This window comes from Microtus ochrogaster, chromosome 19 (assembly GCF_000317375.1).
Source record: "Microtus ochrogaster isolate Prairie Vole_2 chromosome 19, MicOch1.0, whole genome shotgun sequence".
Classification (NCBI taxonomy): domain Eukaryota; kingdom Metazoa; phylum Chordata; class Mammalia; order Rodentia; family Cricetidae; genus Microtus; species Microtus ochrogaster.
This window is the reverse complement of record NC_022021.1, coordinates 54377163-54398466: the sequence shown is the minus strand read 5'-3', so window position 1 is coordinate 54398466 and position 21304 is coordinate 54377163. Positions and strand designations below refer to the sequence as shown.

Here is a 21304-nt window from a genome sequence, read left to right as displayed (position 1 = left end):
GAGGGAGGGAGGGAGGAAGGAAGGAAGGAAGGAAGGAAGGAAGGAAGGAAGGAAGGAAGGAAGGAAGGAAGGAAGGGCTCACGCCCCATCAGGCTTCCCGCTCCCTTCCTTTCCCCAATACTACTTCCTGCTGCAACCTTGAAGACCCCAACTCGACTTGTTTCTGGGCTTCATTCTCACCGCCCCTTATTTCAGCACATCATTGGCTCTGATATCGATTGCACATCATAGCATTGGATTTGATATCCATTGCGCAGCCTCAGATGCTTACTTGCCTCAGCCACCTGTGCTGACAACCTTGCTTTGTTCTGCCCTGTTGCTGGCTTTCTAGCAGGACACCCCACCCATGTTTGCTGGCTGATTAAAAGCGTACTTTGGAGAGCGGTGTTTTTCAAAGTTGCTCTCAGGACCCTTTGCACCAGTGAATGTTTCCTCAAGTTCAGATTCTTAATTTTACCATACACTTAATAAATTGGAATTTTCTAGGACTACAAGACTATCATTTGCATTGAGGTGGTAAAAGGGCAACCAGAAATTATTTGGCGTTTGACATTTCTTCCATAGGCAGATGGACCCGTTTCTCCCCCCTGAAACTGGCTCGTGGCTGCTTTGATCAATGCAGTGGCTCGTACCCATTCCAGGCTAAACTTTGGCCTGGAAGTTCTGACCCATCAGAACAGTGTGAAGAGACAGTGAATGGAGACAGCAGATGCTGATCCCCCCCCCCACAGTTGTCCTTCCAACCTCACAGGTATGGGGATGCAGCCCTTCTGAACCCTCGGGATAGGATCAGCTGAACCTTAAATGATCCCGGCCAATCACACAAAGTAGAAGAATCTTTTAGCAGAATCCTGCCAGAATTCCTGACCCACAAAATTAAAAACTGCAACTAATATGCTGTTGTTTTATTCCCTATATTTTGGAGTCATTTGTTATACAGTGACAATAATAGGAAGATACCATAATTTTTAATGAATTAATTTTCTCATTTCCATTTTCTATGTATAGGAGACTAGCCTGTATGTATTGTGTACAGCACATGAATGCCTAGTGCCTGCAGAGGCCAGAATAGAGTGTGGAAGCCTTTGACACCAGAGGACAGATGGTTGTCGGCCTTTCTGTGAGTTCTGGGAATTGAACCCAGGTTCTCTAGAAGAGCCGACAGTGCTCTTAACCACGGAGCCATCCCTCCAGGCCCTCTACAAATTTCTTCAGATTGTACTTGTTTTTCTATAATCAGAGTCAGCGCTAAAAGGGTCTGACATTTAATGAGTAAACTTTTGTATTAAAGGACAGAAAATATAATTTATGTTGTACAGTGTTGTCTACACATCCCAGAGGAAGGAAAATATGGTAAAACAAAATCTCATCATTTATGTTGTTGGTTCTGATTTTATTGGACAGCCGTCTGGTTCTGTTCATAACACAAACAAGAGGGGGGCTCCAGCTTCCCTGAACCCTTCTAGACAATCCAATTGCCACAGACAGTGTTAATAAACACTGTCACCCTAGTGGAATAAAATTCCGCTTTGGGTTTGAAATGAGCGAGCCCTGACAGCATTTGGTTTGGACCTGTTTCCACAGTCTATGTTTGCAGAGCCAAAACTAAGATGATTTTTTTTCCTGGTTCATCTCTTGGGAGTGTATTTTAAGACTAAGCTTGTGGGTTTCTTTCAGTTTTCATAATGAAACCTTTAGGTTCGCCAGTCATGTGACTGACCCCTTCTTTTATGTCTCATTGGATTAAAGCCACAGGACCCTACCAACCCCACTGGGATTAGGGATTTTTGTTTTGTTTGAGTTTGGTTTCTCAACAAGGCAGCTTGGACAAATCTGTAAAATTTTTACAGACTCAGCAGAGAGCTGTGTGAAACTCAGCATCTTCCTTGGCTGCGTCGGCTCAGCTTCGGTGGGTTTGGATGGGCCCAGTGCTTAAAAATGGAACTCAAAGCGCAAGACCACATGAGCCAAAAGGATTTTCCAAAATGAGTTTAACTAAACTGAAAGTGCTGGGATTTGTGGCCTCTCTGTGCAGACAAGTAAATACACCCCTTCCAACTCAGCCTCCAACTTGCCATCAAACATAGCCTTCTGCTGTAGGCTGAGCGGAGCAGAACTGCCCTCCAGATCAGAACTCCATCCTCTCTGAATGCTCATCAGGAGCAGAAGTGTGTTCCCCAAAACGCAGTAATCTAACTCTGGCAAGGATTTCATCTCACCACATTTTAAAATTTTGTGCAGCAGGCTAAGTGTTGGTATTATTCACTGAGCCATAACTCGGAGACAAACACCCTCTGCCTATAAGCCAGAAGGTCCCTGATAACAGGTCAGCCCGTGGCAGGTTGCAGTCAATACCGCTTGAGGCACTGGGTGCAGATGCGAGTTCCCAGGCAGCCCCCTCAGCATCAGGAATTCTGGGTGGAAGCCCAGGAATCTTTATTTTTAATGAGTTTCTCAGATGATAGTACACATCCAAGTTTAGGAAACACTTTGGTGTCTAAAAATATGACACTTCTACTTTTGGCTGGGCTGGAGGACGGGGACTGATTGGCTCGCTTCTCCCATCTGGAGCCTCTGAAATGCAAAGCAGGGTGATTTGTAGCCCACAGAGGTGGGGCAGCTCAGGGCAGTGACCCTGAGAGGGCATCAAATAGGCTGAGGCCCAGGGGCATCCCTGGAGAGTGTCCAGACTGCAGTGCAGGGAAGGGACCTATGGTGAGCTCCGTGGTCTTGGAGGTAAAACCGGGGTAAGGGAAGCCAGAGAACCAAGATAGATGAAAATCACAGGGTTGGTGCCAGATAAGGGGACTGGGTCACAGCTCATATGTGGCAAAAGCAGTTATAAAGACGGATCATAAGATACATAAATACATGTTTTTATGTATGATAGAGTCAGTGTACAAGAAGGTCTCAGCTCCTGACTGATCTTCCTTCCAAGGCCATGTAAGGCAACACTGGAAAAGGTGAGAGACAATGGAGGTGCTACTCCGCACTAAACAAAGAGAAGAGTGGGATTTGTACACAGGTCCCTTTGTCTTGAAAAACTGATATCAGTATCTATGGTGGTTTGAGAGAAAATGACCCCCATTGGTAGTGGCTCTCTTAGGAAGTGTGAGCTTCTTGGAGCAGGTGTGGTCTTGTTGGAGGAAGTGTGTCACTGTGGAAGTAGGCTTTGTGGTCTCATACATACTCAAGATACAGCCCAGTGCCTCAGACCACGTCCTGTTGCCTGAGCAGCTACCTCTCCTGCACCAGGTCTGCCTGCATGCCGCCACATCCCACAATGATGATAATGGACCGAACCTCTGAACTGTAAGCAAGCCACCACAATTAAATGTTTTCTTTATAAGAGTCGCCATGCTCATGGTGTCTCTTCACAGCAATAGAAACCCTAACTAAGACAGCAATTTACAATATTCAGGATGTTCTGTAAGGACCACGGTACATTTCTGTGCTGTTTTGCTGTCTCTGAGAACTGGAAATAGGCCTGACAATCTGAGATTAGGTGAAGGGAGATGTTTTCCATTCATATTTATTGTTTGTTTGTGGTTACTGGGGATTGAGCTTGGCCTTGAACTTGGTGGGCCTCCCAAGTATCTGGAATTACAGTTCCCAGTGCTGTATGCATTTTTACTCTTAAAAGTCTTATAATGTTCGTGCATTTCCTTTTTAATAAAAAAAGCTAGTTAAAATATAATATTAAAATAAATGAATCACCTTAAGGGTTGTTTTAAATATTTAATCAAATTTTATTTGATTTTTCACAAACTTATAGCACTTTAGGGAAAAGTCTACAATAGGAAGCAATTGTTATAATATACACTCGTGCAATAGCTTATTCTGATTGTCATTCACAATTTAGTTTTATCTTTTATCCACCTGGGCACAGAGCACTAGACAGAAACAACAGCAAACGCATTGCTATTGTGTTTTGACTTGCTTGAAACACAACGTTTTCTCTGTTCATTTCCAAAATATGAGTTTAAATTTTTTTCATTTTAGGGCTTGTGTCTGGCATGGTGCCATACAATACCTTCATCAATTATCTGCCTACACACATCCCTGAAGCCACTGAAATTTACAGAATTGTTCTGTTGGAGACCTGCAATTGTCAAAGAGTAAGCTACCGTTATCTACCTGTTAATGGGGTCTCGATCAACAATGGACCACATGCCTACACAACAGTGATCCCATATGATTATAATGAAGCCAAGAAGGTCCTGTCACCTAAGTGAGGCCACAGCATCGTAAGTCACAGCACACAATGCTACCCGCTATGACCGAAGCCTTAAGACAGGGCCTTTATGGCAATGATGGCCCAAACAAACTTACCTACTGGTGGTTTTACTATTACATAACACATGAAATTGTGTACAATAGCTAATACTTAATAACAATAAACAACTGTTTCTGCCTAGGCATTTGCTGTACCATACTTCTATTATTATTCTTAAGTGTGTTCCTTCTGTTTAGAAAACAGGTTTGTAGTTAAAACAGTCGTCCATGTCACACGGCAGCAAGCATCTTGTGAGTTTACACAGCTCTTGAAAACATCATTTTCTCTTATGCTCGGTTTGCTGTCATGCCAAGTGCTCATCATGTCTCTAAGAGTAATAGGCCGCAGGACACACCCAACCTTCCCCATGCGTAGATCTTACAGCCTGGGTGAGTGCAGGCTACTTACTCCATGTAGGTTTGTCTTGGTATAGAATGTCCGCACAAGAACAAAATGATCCAAGGATGCATTTCTCAGAAAACCCCCCAGAATTCAGAGATGCATGACTAGGTTTTGAAGGTGCCCATCTTCTTGATCTGTAGGTCCAAGACTAAGAAAAGCTAAAGAGAAACTCTACATGGAACAGGTGTTCTCTACTCTGGCCGTCATCGGCATCCCTACTGTAAGAAGTGATGAGAAAATGTGCAGACCTGAAGGGACCCAGGGCTATCCTTGCTGTTGGACTTGTTGATGTAGTGTTGGGTGAGCAGGTTGTGAGTGCTCTGAATTATTGAGAATGTTGCTAGTGAAAACAACAACGTCTTCCTTAAGGACAAAGAGATCCCAAACAATAGGTTTAACGGAGGACCTGAAGATCATGTGACATGGGATTCCCCTCTGTGTGCTGTGAGTATGTTTTATTACCATTGGTTAATAAAGACACTGCTTCGGCCTATAGCAGTGCAGAATATAGCCAGGCTGGAAGAGATATAGAGAGAGTAGGCATAGTCACAGAGACACATGTAGCTGCCGAAGGAGAAAGACACCCCAGAATGACCGGTAAACCGTGAGCCTGGTGGTAAAATAGAAAATAATAGAAATGGGCTAATTTAAGATGTAAGAGTTAGTTAATAAGAAGCCAGAGTTAATAGGCGAAGCAGTGTTTTAATTAATACAGTTTCTATGTGATCATTTCAGGTCTGGGCAGCCGGGAAATGAACAAAACAGCCTCTGTCTACACTCATGTGTCCCGGCATCTAAGTAACAGAAGTCGTTCCGATACTTCCAAGCTGCTACCAACCACTGCGCCTTTGCTGCTGGTGTGTTCCCACCTGTACTGACTTCTTTTGTCAATCTGACACAAACCAGAGTCTCCTGAGAAGACAGACCTTCAGTTGAAGAATTGCCTCTGTTAGATCCATGGCCTATAGGCATGTCTGTGGAGTTCTTCCTTGACTAATGTTTGCTGTGAGCAGATCCAACTTAGCATGGGTGGTGCCAGCCCAAGGTAGGTGATCCTGTGTTGTTAAGGAAGCCAGCTGAGCAAGCCAGTAAGCAGTGTTCCTCCTCCGTCTCTGCTTCACTTCCTGCCTCCGGCTTCCGGCCTTGGTGTCCCTCAATGATGTAAGCAGTAAGCCAAATAAACCTTTTCCTGCCTAAGTGGTGTTTGATCATGGTTTTTATCACAGAGATAGAAAATTAGCTAGGACACAGTCCTGGACAAATTGGCCAGTTCCTTGTCTCCTAAATTCTTTCTTCAAAAGACGAGGAAAATATAGGAATGTTTGTGTTTGTTTGCATCAGGACACACCTGGTAAACACACAAGAACTAACAATGCACAGACCCACAACGGTAAACAGGTATATGAGGACAGGCTTTTCGACACATCGACTTTTCCGTTGTTCTGATATTGTGCCAAGTAGATACAGCCACCTATCCCTGGGATGCTAGGTAAAACTGTTTCTCAGGGTCTAGTTCAATCAATTCAACTCTGTACATAACAGCTCTTGGCCAGGGTGGAAACAATTGTAGATTAGGAATGCATGTTAGGAAACTGAGTCAAACAGGAAGAAGCTGGACTCCAACCCACACTTGCCTCCTCTAGTCAACTGAGATGAAGAGAGATCTCTAGAAATGTCCTAATCAAGTTCCTTCCCACTGCCACCTTCTTGGCTCATGTCAGACGAACCCATAGTTTCCCTAACATTTAGAAAAATAAGGCATAGTTTGACCTTTCATCCATTTTTCCTTTGGGGAGTATTTGGGCATCTCAATAGAGCATCACCTGCATGCATGTTAGGAAAACAGAAGTAGGAGCTACAGAGCTGCCTCAGCGATTGCTCTTGCAGGGAACCTGAATTTGGTTCTTGGTACCCTCATGCTGATTCTGAACCATCTGTAACTCCAGTTCCAAGGAACATGACACCCTCTTCCGCCCTCTTCAGGCACCAGGCACACACATGGTGCATAGACATAAACACAGGCAAAGACTTATATACATAAAAATACATCCTGAGAATGTTTTTTAAAAGAATGAAAGGCAGAATGACTCTAAGGATCCTGGGAAACTGAGAGGAGATATGTGTGCGAGTCTGTGCGTATGTCATGTGTGTAGGGACAGGATAAAGAAGGATTGGCTATTTCCCACTATAAACATTACAGGTTTCTTTTTTGGAGCGGCTTTTCTGGTGAAATATAACTGACTGTATTTAGAGATGATAATATAATTTAGGATCCTCTGGGCATTATGGGGACACTATGATTTTCTTGGTGGAAATGCATCTTCCCTACCTCAGAATAGAAGGAAGACTGAATAATTTAATATTGGACACTTTCCCTTTTGGGGAATAATTTAAGCTCTACCATATGTCTTCTTATTTTGTCCTTCTACTGTCTCTCAGGAATGACTGGGCGTTGACGACGCAGAAACAAAACAAACACACAGAGACACACTTGAGGTACGTGTGTGTGTGTGTGTGTGTGTGTGTGTGTGTGTGTGTGTGTGTGTTTAAAATCATTTCGGTGATTCCCCAGTCACCGGGCCATGGTAATTATCCAGGAAGGTGTTTGAAGCCATGCTCCACTGAAAGTGATAACAGCCTACAGAAACTGCTTCATCCCGAGGGACTAAAGCCAGTCTGATGGCGGCAGCACACGGAAGCAAATAATCACCGAAATTAGAGCCATCGAAGAGCGGGCGCCTGAGGGGTGCTTGCCAGCAGCTGGCAGTGAGGAGAGCTGGGGTCCAGGCAGCAGCCCCGCCCCAAGGCACTCATGAAGAGTTGATGTCTTTCTCTGAGTTGCATGGCACACTGCCCCACATCACAAGAGCCATTGGCTCCTGGGGGCCTGGAAATCAGAGTCCGGGGCTTGGAGGGGGGAGGTATTTATTTATTTTTCCGTTTCTTTACCTTTTCCCTGCACTGAGGAGCTATGCAGCTGACTTTATTTACATCAAACAGCTGTGGAGTTTAAACTTAACTCCAACGCAGAGCCTTATAATTTACTTGAAAAGTGCAGCGACTTTTTAAGGACACTTACGTCCTAAGTACTTGGCGAAGCACGTTATTCAGGGAGCCTCTTGTCTCAGAAAGCTGATTAAATTATATACATTATCGAGACATTTATCTCAGAGATACTAAGAAAAAAAGTGCCCCCCCCCTACTCTCTGCCATCCTCTCCATTCAAGACAGGCTGTTGAAGAGGGAAAAGTGGTACCCTGTGACCTGGAGGCTGGTTCAGAAAAGTTCCTGCTGCAGCCTCTGGGTTCCCTGGGAGATGCTTGCCCTTAAGAAGCCTGACCGGAAGGAGTCATTCAGAAAAGTCTCTGTTCCACAGCCAGCTGCTCTTCCAGCCCCTGCGACCCCACGGGCAGCCTTTGAGCCCAGCTTGGATGGTCTGACACCCCATTTTAGCCTTCAGATAGTGGCAGACTTCATCCACAACTGCCAGCGTCTATTTGGAGAGCCCTCTGGCTGTTTGGTTTTGGTTACCCCTGTTAAGTTTTGGGATAATCTGTTATGCCTCATCAATGGGCAAGATCTTTCTCTCCTTTGGCTTTTCTGACCATTCCTGTTTCCTTTCTCTGTGGGCCTTTCAGGCTGCTGTAGTTTTATCTGTCTTTGCTTGAGTCTGACTTTTCATAGTCTGTATTAATGCCACACACACACACACACACACAGAGCTCGGCACACACCATCACAACTGCCCGCCCATCACCTGTCCGTTTTCACTTTTCTAGATCTCTTGATTTAACCGTCGCTATTGAGCTGAGCAAACTCTGGCTTAGAGAAAGAATGGTTTCTGCCCAAGGTCACATGACTAAGCTGAGCTAAACCCAGGTCTTCAGAGGCCAGGTTTCATCGTCCTTAATGACTTTAATTTCCCACTGACCTCATCAAAGGCAAAATGGACCAAGCCTTTTCTACCCCAAAGGCTGTAAATCTAGGGCATGACAAACAAGCCCAAGCCCCTGGCGGTAGCACCTTCCTCGGACCTTGGATCTTTGGGGATGCCCAGAACACACCTAGTAGCTGCCTGCATCTCTAAGGGTGGTGAAGGAGGAGAGCAAACAGGGAGGTGACAGAGGACCTAGCCTACTCCCTGTCTTCTTCCCCCAAGGCTTGCATTCTGAAGACAGCGTGCTAATTATGGTCAGAGTATGGGCGGGGATTCCTGAACACGCTGGGAAAATGCCAAGCTCCCGCCTCTCATGCTTTTGTGATGGACACCTCTTACCAAAAGAGAAAAAAGAAAAAAAAAATCCAAAAAAACTAAAGTTTTTTAAAACAACATATTGCACATTTTGGAATAGGGCTCCAAAGAGATGAGTGACTGGAACAAAGGAGTGCAAAGTCTCTGTGAGGACCGAGGCTGGCTAGTGTCGGGAGAGTGTGCCTGCTCTGTCTGCCATGCAACAGCCTAGGCAGGCTGTCATTAATACATTCTCTACCGCCCACTGCCCCACAGTTGCCCCAATCCTTCCTAAGCCCTACAGCATCGTCATTTCATGTGTCTGGCAAGGGACTTAGAGCCGATGAATAAGAAGACCACCTCCCCCAGCTCTTGGTAATGCCATTATTCCCATCCCCTTCAGCTCTCTTGCCAACCATCAAGTGAGTTCTCCTCCTCCGTCTCCACCGACTCCCACTCTTCTGTCCTGAAGAGGAAAGGGTGATTGTGAATCTTTTACATGAGGTGTGGTTTGGTTCAATATGTACTGTTGGTTCTGCAAATATGCCCGTGGGCGGTTGACACATTATGTGCCATATGCCACTCTGCTGGCTGGCATGCAGGGGAAGCCTGGAAAGCAAAGGAGGGAACGGAGAGAGGCTTCCTGCTCTTGAAGCACAGACTTCAATAATAACAATCACGAAGCAAGACTTTGAGAGGAAAAGAACCCACATAATTGAAGCCGTGTTGATCCTTCCTAGGTTTTCTTGCGCTGTGCACACTTCCCCTCTAAAAAAGACCCGGCCGCAGATAAAATGAACCTCCTTCACAAAGCCGTGCACGACTGGATGGACCCTACACGTACTGCATATATTGTAAGTTGAATTTTTGCAAATCTAGCTTTACTTCAAATATTATCAAGGTTTTTGGGATTTAAATTGGTACCATTTTGTAAGGCAAATAGTAGTTTTTTAATGGAAATAGTTACTCCCTTATTTGTTTTGCAAGTTTGGGATTTTTCGTGTCTGTATTTTTTTTTCCAATAACAAGATATCCCTATAGTTAAGATTAGGAAAATAATAATGACAATGATAATAATAATGATAATGTAAAGTTGTAAAATACAAGTTAAAATGTAAGAACCTATATTCCTTTTAAGGGGAACCTTTCTTTGAATCAGGTGGGAATTTGTACTAATCCCACAGCTAAACTGTAGAGCACCATAGGTTAAGAACACAGGAGGCAATTTTCTCTGAGATAGCCTATCATCATGTAGCAGAATACTGAATTTGATATGTGTAACACACATACATACACACACATGCACGCATGTATAGCATTGTTTAGGCAAACAAAGACCAGAAAGGAACATAATTGTGCTGGTTGGAATGAAAATGACCCCCATAGGCTCATAGGGAGTGGCAAATATGGCCTTCAGATGCTCAAGCCAGGCCCCGTGTCTCTCTTTCTTCCTGTTGCCTGCTGATCCAGATGTAGAACTCTCAGCACCGTGTCTGCCTGCATGCTGCCATGATGATAATGGACTGAACCTCTGAACTATAAGCCGGCCTCAATGAAATGCTGTCTTTGTAGCAGTGCCACAGTCATGGTGTCTCTTCACGATAACAGAAACCCTAAGACAACAAGACACTGTGAGCAGAGAAGTCACGCAAATACAGATTGTTTATCGTTATGAAATATTATGTGGCTATTAGACAGGACAAAGTAGTAACTGGAGAATTTATAACCACAGACAAACCTACACAGGAGTTTTTGACCCAAAATTTGGAACTCTTTGTGAGGACCAAAAACCCTAAAGCTAAAAGAAAAAAAAAAGAGTTGGTTTCAAGTTACAGTTGCCACAACAAATGTGATCATCTCCTGAGAACACCACTTCAATCATTCCTAAAAATTTCCCCAGATCAGCAGGGTGTGGTGGCACTCACCATTAATATCAACACTTAGAAGGCAGAGGATTTCTGTGTGTTTGAGGCAGCCTGGTCACACTAGTGAATTCCAGGACAGCTGGGGTTATGTAGCGACTCAACTCTGTCTCAAAACTAAAGAGACAGAGGGAGAAAGGGGGGGGGGAGAGAAAGGAAGAAAAAGAAAAAAAGACAAAACAAAACAATTTAAAAAAAAACCCACAATATCGTGGAAAACAATGGCCTGATCAAGAAGAAGCCTTATACACAAGCAGTCAGGACTCCAGTGTGGAATATCCAGGAGACAAAACAGAAGAATCAAGCCCCCAAATGATACAAGATACTGTCAGTCACACACACCACAAGTACATCTAATTGGCAAAAAAGTATTGATAGGGAAGATTAAAACTACACATAGGACTAAAAATAATGATCTTTTCAATTTGCTAGATAAAAATACCTAAAACTTTTAATAGTGTTATAATTAAAATAAGAACCCAAATGATACGGAACAATAAAAACAAACAGACAAACACAAAAACCAAGATGGAAGAAAGGTATTCATAAGATTTGTAGGGAAGGACAGTCAAGGTTCTTAGAGGATGTGAGATCTTTTAGAGAGTTAAGGATTTTTAGAGGAAAGACTCAACATCAACAATAATTTTAAAAAATTTCTTTTTAAAATGAGGAACAGGCCAGGGAGATGGTTCCGTGGACAAAGGGCTTACATAAGGTGCAAGCGTAGGAAAAACCAAAGAGGGCAGCGCCCACCTGCAACTCCAGTGCGGGTGGAATGGGAATGGGGGCTGGAGACAGGCAGAGAGAGCCCCAGCGCTACACAGCCAGTCATCCTAAGCCAGTCAGTGAGCTCCAGGTTCAGTGAGACGTATGCATACACTCACATATGTGCACATGCATACAACACATATGTAATAATAGCAATAATAATGATAGTAATAATAAGTACCAAAGTGACTGAATAAGTTAAGCAAACAGCAGGGAATTATCCTTAAACCTGTTGGCCAGAGGGCTCATTTGTCTTTTGCTGGAGGATTGTGACGCTAAAGTCCTTCTGACTTTCACACAAGCTTGGACATTCAGAGCAGAATGCATGCATGTAGCGGAGCCTAGACGGGGGAACTGCGAAGTGCCTCGCCCTCCAGAGCCTAAGCTTGCTATGGATCGTCTTTCTGGTTCTGTGTAATCAGCGGCATCTAGCAACGGTGGAAGCAATGTCTCCTGAGTCCTCACACCCATGCATTTTAAAACAGTCAAATAAGCCCTTCGGGACACTTTGAAAAGCTTGATTTTCGAGTATCAGATCTCGGTTTTTTAATGAAGACTTAGCTCTCCCCCTCGGACCTCCATGGAAGGTCACAGTTGCATCTGTTCGGCCTGGGATGTATCAGAGATTTAGGAATGGCAAGCTAGAGGCAAACCGGATTGTTGAACAATCATCCCAATCAGAAACTGCGCGTGCCCAAGGTAGAGCAATCGGGTCACAGGAATCAGAGCGCTCTCTCTTCTCACCTTCTCTCTCTAGATCCTCACTTCACGAGAGTTCAGAGCTAGGGTCTCACGCTGTCCTCTAGGACGTGATTTATACTCAAACCCAAGCTTTCCTGTTGTAACCTCGGCTATGAAGAGGAAGCAGGAAGAGAGTATGGGCTCAGCTTAAGAATCAGAACAGGCCAGGAGGCCACCGCAAGTTCACCAGCCTGAGAGACTGCCTCCGGCCCTGCCTGGAGGTCCTCGGAAAAGCAAGGTCATGGGCCTTGTCCACCCGAGTTCCCGATAATAAGCGGAAAACTATGCAAGCCAGTGGGTTCACACAGCAGTACAGACATTCTTGGGGCATTACTGAGAATTATTTTGAAAGCATACAATCAGATTATTGAGGGGCTGGTTTGTCAGCGAGCCACAGCAAAGGCCCTGGGAAAAATGGGAGTTTTTCCTAAACCTCGTGGTGGCCAGGGCCATACAGAGACGCTTGACGCCCTATAACGGCATCGGTGTCTCCTCTGTCCCACTGCCTGGGTGACTCAGGCTTTCTTGCTTGTCTGTAAGACTGCTGCCACTGAGGTTACAGTCAGCAGATCTCCCAAGGTCACACACCCTGGATCCTGAAGACCAAGGTCTGCTTCTGTTCCAGGGTCTCCCGCAAAGGAGGCACACTTGTTCTAAAAGGTACAGGAGAGACAGGTGCCAAGACACAGACACTATATGGCATTGTGGGATAATACCAGTTGGAAGGCTTTTGAAAAAAAAAATCCAAGTGCTACATAAATAAAAGTTAATACTATTTCTATATAATAGCACGGCTTAGTGGCTCTACACACTGCAAGCACCGAGCCGTGGCTAAGCTGTTCCTTAAAAATAGAACCAAATCCTGCCACCTTTTCTCGGAGCTCTGGATCCATAATTTGGCCTTGTGGAAAGGCACCTCCGTGTGGCAGGCAAATGGAGTCGGGTGTTTCTGTCTTGACCTTGGTTGCTTTCAGATAAGAAGTGAGAGAAAACCAAATAGCACCTAATTACTATGTACCCGGCTTGGTTTTCCAAAACAGATTTGTTTTGTAGCCTCTGGACTGAATGAAATAGGGGGAGGTACCCTGTTTTCTGGGAAGGAAATCGTGGCTCAAAGAAGCCACCCGAGGGTGGCTGGTGGGAACCCCATGACTCTGTAGCCAGTGGCCTCCAAGAGAGTGCAGAAAGCCTCAACCAGGTTCTCATTCTGAAGGCAGAAACCTAAGCAGTTACTGCAGCAGCCTGGTAGCACTGTTCTATCCCTGGCTCTGCTGAGAACCTCAAGGTGCCTGGGAACAGGGCGTTCGGCTTCCCTCTCATTGCTGCGCCTGCTCTTTCAAAGCCGAAGGAGGGCTTGCCCCAAGATCAGGGTGATTGCGAGCTCAGGTGGAGGTGAGCACACCTCAGCACTTTCCACGTAGATGCTATCTGGCTAACCTTCCCTGTGTCCCTGCAGGCATGTGGACTGGCCTCTGTCCATCTAGAAAAAGGCAGAGCCGTCCTGTGTACCTAGGACGAGGGCCTTAGGGGCTTCCATTATTTACCAGGGTTGAAAAGCTCCTTTATATCCTTTGAAAGGAAATGCCTGGAGTTTGGGAGGCAAATACTGGCTATTACTGAATGCTGACTGCAACTACAAATGGTCTTGATGGTTTTTAAAAAGAGATATTCTCTATTCGGACAACGTGTTTTGACATGTCTGTCATAAACAGTGTTAACCTTCATTTTATAAGAATCTGGGGCCATATAGGTGAAATATCTTGCTTCAGAGACAGTGGTATCAAATGGCAGATTGCATTCAGTTTCCAGGTCTGAATTCAGAGCTGGGTGGCTCTGGAGCCAACAAACAGGGTGCCAGCACCCTGTTCCGTATTCTGTCCTCACAGGCTGAAGGGACTGAAGGCCCTGAATAACAAGGTCTGGCTGGCATATTACATCAGCGTGCAGACTTCCTTTAGCTGCTGGAGGCTGGGCCTGAGGCAGAAGAGTCACAAAGGGAGTTGTGGTCCCACTGGGCAGCTCCTCCCCGCCCCTGGCCGCACTTCTGACGTCAGAGAGGTTGGTCCAAACTCAGAGAGGGTTTTCAGGACCCCAGTGTGGGTGCAAGAGGGAGTCGCGGTGCATAAGGAGTCGCAGAACAGAGATGAAGACAGAGCGTGGTGGTGCAGTCCCGTAGTTCTAAAAAAGACGGGGGTTCAGAAGTTCAAGGGCATCTTCTGCTTTACAGCGAGTTTGAGAACAGTCTAAAAAAATATGAACGGAGGCAAAAGGAGTTGGGGAAATCCACGTGCAGATCGAGAAACGAGGTGGCGGGGGAGGGGGACTGGGACACAGCCCCAGCTGCCAAAGCTGCCTGTCAGCTGAGGCTGTTGCTGTAAAAGACTGGTCCAAGGAAGGAGAATTTGTGAAGAGATGCTGCATCTCAGCACAGCGCATCCACAGTTTAACATCTGTCCTACTCGTTTTAGAAGAAAAAGAATTTCCCAGTGACCATCTCGGTAAAACAAAGTAGTACAGGCTTAATCAAAACAATCGCTTTTAAAAAAGCTGTTACTACATCTTTATTGTATTTACATTCACTTCAGGGGTAATGCAAAGACCAAATAATAATAGCATTTTTTATGTATTGGTTATAAGGGGAGAGATAGCCTTTGTTCCAGATTAATTATGATCCAGCTCCATAATTCCACAGCCAGTCAATCAACCTGCAATGTCATTGATTAGAGTTCTTCTTTTAGTCCGGGTCTTAGACCTAGGAGCCCGTGACCCCAATCAGAACTACTCCACAGCAGATATGGTCAGAGGAACAGACCAAAGCCAGTACTTACTCCTGCAGCCTAACAGGGGAAAGTGAACTGGAATTAGCATCAGCCGTTCTAATAAGCACCCGGGAAATAACCAGCCGCTGTCCCCGAGGCTACGTTTCTCATGCAATGTCCTTGTTCTGGGCATGTGACTAATTGCCAAGCTCTGATAAAGCAGTGTGTGTTCAACGTAAATTATACACTGGATGCCAGGCTGACGCTCCAGCCTGATAGTGCTGGAACAGGTATTTCTAGCCTTGCAAGGTCACACCAAGAGCTTAATGATGCTTGTGGAGGCCTATCGCTGATCCTCTGCTTAAACTTAAGGATCCTCTCTCCCCCAGAGTACCCTACAGCTACAAAGTGCAAGTTACTGTCTGGTTATCCCCATTGTTTTTAGGTACGTGAATCAATAAATGCTTCAGAGACCCACCCTGGCCCTGTCCTTGTTTCTCCAAAGGACAGAATCATACTCGGTAACCTATTGTGTGTCTTATCGTTCTTAGAGGCAAGTTCTCCTTTAAATGTAGTCGATTGGTGCTGCTTCAATTCCTCTTCCTTTCTTCTTAGATCTTCAGAAGCCATGGAATTATCTTCATGATGTCCTGGCAGTAAAACCTTCCATGAATTTGAAAACCAATCTCATGGCCTGGCAAAATGGATCACTAGGTAAGCGTGCTAACTACCAAGCCTCGTGACTTTTGTCAATCTCCAGAATCCACAAAGTGGAAGGAGAGAACCCAGAATCTTACAAGCTGTCCTCTGACCTCTAGATAGGAGGAGGTATGCCTCCTCCTAAGAGACACACAAATACATACAGAGACACAGGCACACACACACCACAATGTAATAGAAAAATTTAAGACTCCAAGCTCATCCATAAGGTTTTCTCTACCATGACGTAAGTTCTCTGGTTCCTTCTAACTTTTATTTCAGCTAAGTTTTTCCTGATAGAAGATACTTGACTCTCCTCTGTTCCCTCATCCTCTTTATTAATTAATTGATTAATTTTATTTTGCATTTATGAATGTTTTGACTGTATGTATGCATGAGAACCATGTGTTTGCCTGCTACCACTGAGGTCAGAAGAGGGCATCAGATCCCCTGGGTCAGATGGCTGTGAACCTCCACGTGGGTGCTGAGAATCGACCCAAGGTCCTCTGCAAGACGACTGAGCCCACTCTACAGCCCCCATCCTCATCTTCATCAAGTGGGATGACTGTACTATTATATGCAATCAGGGATTGTCTGGCATGCCGAAAGTCTACAGGCAGGATGGCTTCTGTCCCAGTGTGCCATTAAGATTCTTCTGTGGTCTTTAGTGGGGGTAGCTCCTTTGGGCTGCAAGATGTTTGCAATAGTTCCAGATACCCCATGCAATATCCTAATAACGAGTTTCCTTTCGTGAGTTCTCTGTAGCATAAAAAAAGCCTTTTGCCAAAGCTCTAGTACTTTACTAGCTGGGAATGGACCACAGGCCAGGAAAGTAATTGCCAAGGTTAGCTAGACCAATCATCTATTACGTCCCTATCCCAGAGTGCTAAGGGAAGTTATTCCTGAGCACATGCTCTGAATAAAATGAGGACCCCACATAAAGTGAGGAAGGACCCTGATAAGTGTTAGGTAGGCAATCTGCAGTGTTTGCCATAAATAAGCCAATATAGGACCGGGTCATTCTTAGTATAGGACAAAGTCTTCCCAGCAAATCAGTGACTACTGATAAAACCCACTAAGTGTCAGCAGAGGAGAGAACTTGTAACTACACAGAGATAAAGATATGTCCCTTGACCCATGGAGCTAGCAATAGTGTTAGGGATAAGGCCCATCCAATGTCAAAATGAGTGCTACGAAGAGGTATGTCATAGTGTTCTGCAAAGAAAGATGGAACTTGCAGCTCAACAAGGTTGTGACTTCCAGGGAGAGGCCCACTGGACTGGCTATGAATCCTAGGAAGGAGTTAGGGTAAGAAAAGAAGGCTTGGGAGGAACCATGAAGCATGTTCCTTGTCGTTTCTGGATCTTTGTATGACAGCCTATGTTTTATTATTATGCCTCATCCAAAGTTAATGAAACAGAAAGTCCTTTCAAGCCTGGAGGATGGTGTGGATTTCAAGGGTCACTTCCCATGAGTTCATTTGTTCATGCTTTGTGTCTGGATAAAACCCATTTTATGATCAGTGAATTCCATATTTAAACAAGGAGGCCACTCATCTAGTAGGAAAATGTCTGCAGGAGAAAATGAATGCAGTTCTGATTGCCATGATGTCATCGGCTCTGTAATGGGCTTGTTTTTCAAGTGTTATGAGAAAACGGCGGTGATTTAGACAGAGGGAGAAGCAATGAGGGTGAGTGAAGGTCTCAAAAGATGCAGTTTGTATTAGCTTTGCCTTTGTGTGCCTAAGACAGGATAGAGAGTCGCTTATGGGGGCTGGCTGTTTAAATAAGAATGATTTTCTTAGTGTATTTGCTATCTCTCTAAAGTATTCCTCAGAAGAGACCCAGAAGACAAGCTGTTCTGCTCCCCTACAGTTTTCTAATTTTAATTTTTCACCCATTTTGTAAGTATCCCTTCTTTCCATGAGGGAACTTCAGTGGATGCCTGAAACTGCCCATAGTAGCGAACCCCAGATCGACTATGCTCTTCTTTGCTATGACAACAGTTTATATATTGCACACAGTAAGAGACTAGCAATACTTTATGACATCTCTTGGTAACTTCTGCATACGAGTTCTTCCTTATTGAGTTAAAGGAAGCACTTCACAGCTTCTCACTGGCACCCCTACACCCCCAGCATCACTACACTTTGGAGACAACCATTAAGTAAAACAAGAGTTACTTGACCGTAAGGTTTCACTATGGCAACGGTAGCTATGATAACTGAGGGGACCGCTATCTTAGATGGCCCCCCAAAGCTGTGTTGAAGGCTTGGTCTCAATCCAGCAGTGTTCCGAGGTGAAGTCTGCTGGGAAATAGTTGGAGACTGAGGACTCTGACATAGTGAGCCCCTAAGAGGTGACAGAAACTGGAAGATGGAGCCTATTGGGGAATAATTAATGGGGTGTGTCTGTGAGCAGTGTGTTTTTCCCTACTCCCTTCTCTCCTTTCCTGCCCAACTCTTTAAAATCTCAAGACATAGGGCCAAGTGCAGAACAGAACAAATGTTCCCCATGCGCACACATAAGGAGATGCGTACAACTCATCATGCCTTCTAGAAGGCCCTTAGAAGCTGTCACAGTAGTTATGATGCTTACCTTTGGGGCAGAAGATTGACTTTGTATTGTTAACCTCTCTTCGTGGTTTGATTCGGCGTAAGAAATGTTTTATTTTAAAACATGGTTTTTTAAAAAGCATAGCTTCCTTCCTTGTGGTTTGGTGTGAAGAGCTATCACCTGCACTATCAGAAGAGAAGGAGCTGGCACAGACTACGTAGACTTGAGAAAGGGGTGTGCCGGGATGGCTCCGTGGAGAAAAGTGCCTGTCACAAAGGCTGAGGATCTGAATTCAGTCTCTAGGATCCAACCTCTGGGTGAAGTGGGAAAGCTGTCCTCTGACATTCCCAAGCACACTGTGGCAAACGCCCCCACCCCCACCCGACACACAAACAAAAATGACAAAAGCACTTTTAAAAAGCCTGGAAGAAGACTTTGCTGACCCAACAATGTGGCCATCCTCTAGACAGGAGTGTTAAAACTGCAATCTTCCACTTTCCCTGCCCTGTCTAGTTTTGTGCAGTGAATGAGCAAAAAAAGAAAGAAAACAAACTTTTTCAAACTGGAAAGAAAGGTGGGAGAGAAAATGAAAAACTGCCATCCAGCCCTGTTCTTCCCTTTCACAGGACTTCTGTGTAGTCTATACAAAAACAAGAGTTTGGCTCCCTTGCTCTCCTGGCTTCTCTAAGCCTCCCCCTCACCAAGTTCCCTTTTAATTTTAAATCCCACCTCATTGAAGCCTTTGTAGTCCCAAGGTGAGAGGGTGAGAAATCTCACCTCAGATCCAACTTATCTGCCCTCGCCTTACCCAACTAGAAAAACTGGAAACCAAAATCCAAAACAGAATGTTCAAACACGATTCTGAAAACTAGCCTAACCTGTAAATGAAATCATATTTTACTACACCTGGGATCTGTGCGCAGAGCCAGCACAGCTCCACTAAAAGAAGGCTTGGCCAAGGATGGAGACCCTGTGCTCCCCGAGATCACTTGTGGAGTTTCCCTACTCTTTGATCCTCCTTGTTTTCCTGCTCTGCTCATCATGTCTGTTGCCCTCACTGGGGAGGCTACAAGCTGCGGGGCAGGAGTGCTATGGAAATGAAGGATGATTAACCAATCTGTAAGCCCTGGAGGGAAAAGCTTGTATCACGGGTTTGTTATGAATATTGCCTAGAAAATTAGGAGAACCCCAGATGTTCATTAACCCTAATACGCTCTGATATTATTTGGAAAAATACCATGACAACCCAGCCCCAATAATTGCTCTCTTCATCTCAGGACTTCAAAAACACTTAAATTTCACTTTAAGTGTTACATGTGACTTTAAGTGTTACATGTGACCCACGATAACGGGTGTGAATTACTCTGGGACAACCAATGTGATCAATTCTGACTTATTTTCCAGCACCTCCCCCAACTTCCATAAATAATAAAGGAAGGGGGTTGGAGCCTGGTGGTAGAGTGTTTGCCTAGCGTGCTTAAGGCCCTAGGTTCAATCCTTAACACCACAAAAACTGGGGAGAGTAAATTTTGTTACAGGTGTGAGACAGCCTTGCATATAAAAATAAAAGGCAGCTCAGATGTGCCCAGGGGGCTAAGTGAGATCTTGGGCAAGAGAAATCTCAGTTTAAAGGACAGATCTCTTTTCTACTCTGTCCAGGGAGACTGGAAGGGATTTAAGCCTACATAGAGAAGGGGAGCAGAAAGCAGAAGCTGCAGAAGGCCAGGCTACTATTTGTCCTATTGAGCAGTTCTCCTTTGCCATGTGTTTGAATGTCATCATTAATATAGTTACAGAACATCCCACGTGCAGACTCACAAACCGGAGACAATGTCTTTCTTGGTACATTGGAAAAAAGTTCAAGGTCTGCTGTTCCTGGCTGGATTGTGTCTCCCCAAAAGATATGTTAAGTTCTAGTTCCCATACCTCAGATAGAGTTTTATTTGAAAATAAAGTCTTTACAATCTTTGTAAATAAGGTCTTTACAGACAATATAAGTTCAAATTCAAATGAGTTCAATGAGGTATTTAGGGTGGGTCCTAATCCAGTCTGTCTGGCGAGTGTATGAGAGGGGAATGTTGGACATAGAGAGACTCACAGAGGGGGAAGGAGGCAGGGAGGAGGCTCTGTGGAGGTGGGAACCAGATCAGAGCATCTCTAAGCCAGGAAAGCCTGAGGCAAGCAGGAGCTGGAGAGCTTGGAAACAGGTCTTTCTGCAGCCTTTGGAGGAGCACAGCTTGCTCACCTCCTCTGGAGAACACTGCTCTTGTTTTGTTAAATAAGTACACACCCAGTTTGTGATACTTTTTTATGGAGGAGGCTCAAGGATGGTAATGTGCTGAATTCTAGCAATGGTCAGGAAACAGAGTAAATCTGTTCATTCTAGTGTGTGATCTTTCCATGAGAAAGTGACGAGAGTTCATGGCTTCTTCTTCGTTCCAGTGATTGTTTGCTTTTCTTTTCTTTTTTTTCTTCTTTTTCTTTTTCTGTTTTTCTGAGAACACAGGGCCTGTTGGTGGTTGCCTTCCTATAGAAAATGGAGAGCCAGTAAAATCCTTCTGTCTGTGGTAAGGCAGAGGCTGGGTGGGAGCCCTGTAAGTTAGGTTGTACCAGAGATAAATACAATACCCTATATCTACTGGACTCTAGTTCTAACCAGCTGCTGGCTAAAATGGTGACAGGCTCTTCAGCTGGGCTGCTGAGTCCTGAGCCCTGGAGCAAGGTTGAGCTAGGAGTCAAAGGCTTCACCAACAAACATCTGGCAAAACCCAAGCCTGTCCCCTCTAGCCATGACTTTTGTTGTTGTATTTATTTACTTATCTATCTGCCCATCCATCCATCCGTCTGTCCATCCGTCTGTCCATCCTCCCATCCATCCATCCATCCATCCATCCATCCATCCATCCATCCATCCATCCATCTATCTATCTATCTATCTATCTATCTATCTA

General features: G+C 44.8%; 1 protein-coding gene and 1 long non-coding RNA gene across 3 annotated transcripts in view; both read left to right on the top strand.

Moving 5' to 3' along the window:
• The first annotated feature begins 2929 nt into the window (after positions 1-2929).
• Positions 2930-7151, top strand: LOC113457166. Of its 2 annotated transcripts, XR_003377791.1 has the most exons (4): positions 2930-2963; positions 4003-4118; positions 5414-5723; positions 7118-7151. It is a non-coding gene; the product is annotated as an uncharacterized LOC113457166 (long non-coding RNA). The 2 variants fall into 2 exon arrangements; XR_003377790.1 differs by lacking the exon at positions 7118-7151 and having other exon boundaries at positions 5414-5839.
• A 2101-nt stretch (positions 7152-9252) lies between these two features.
• Positions 9253-21304, top strand: part of LOC113457160 — a 25234-nt gene continuing 13182 nt past the window's right edge. The window contains exons 1-4 of the mRNA XM_026783716.1: positions 9253-9284; positions 14227-14398; positions 15545-15620; positions 15715-15813. Coding sequence (XP_026639517.1) covers positions 9253-9284; positions 14227-14398; positions 15545-15620; positions 15715-15813 — 379 coding nt within the window. The remainder of the gene's footprint in view (positions 9285-14226; positions 14399-15544; positions 15621-15714; positions 15814-21304) is intronic.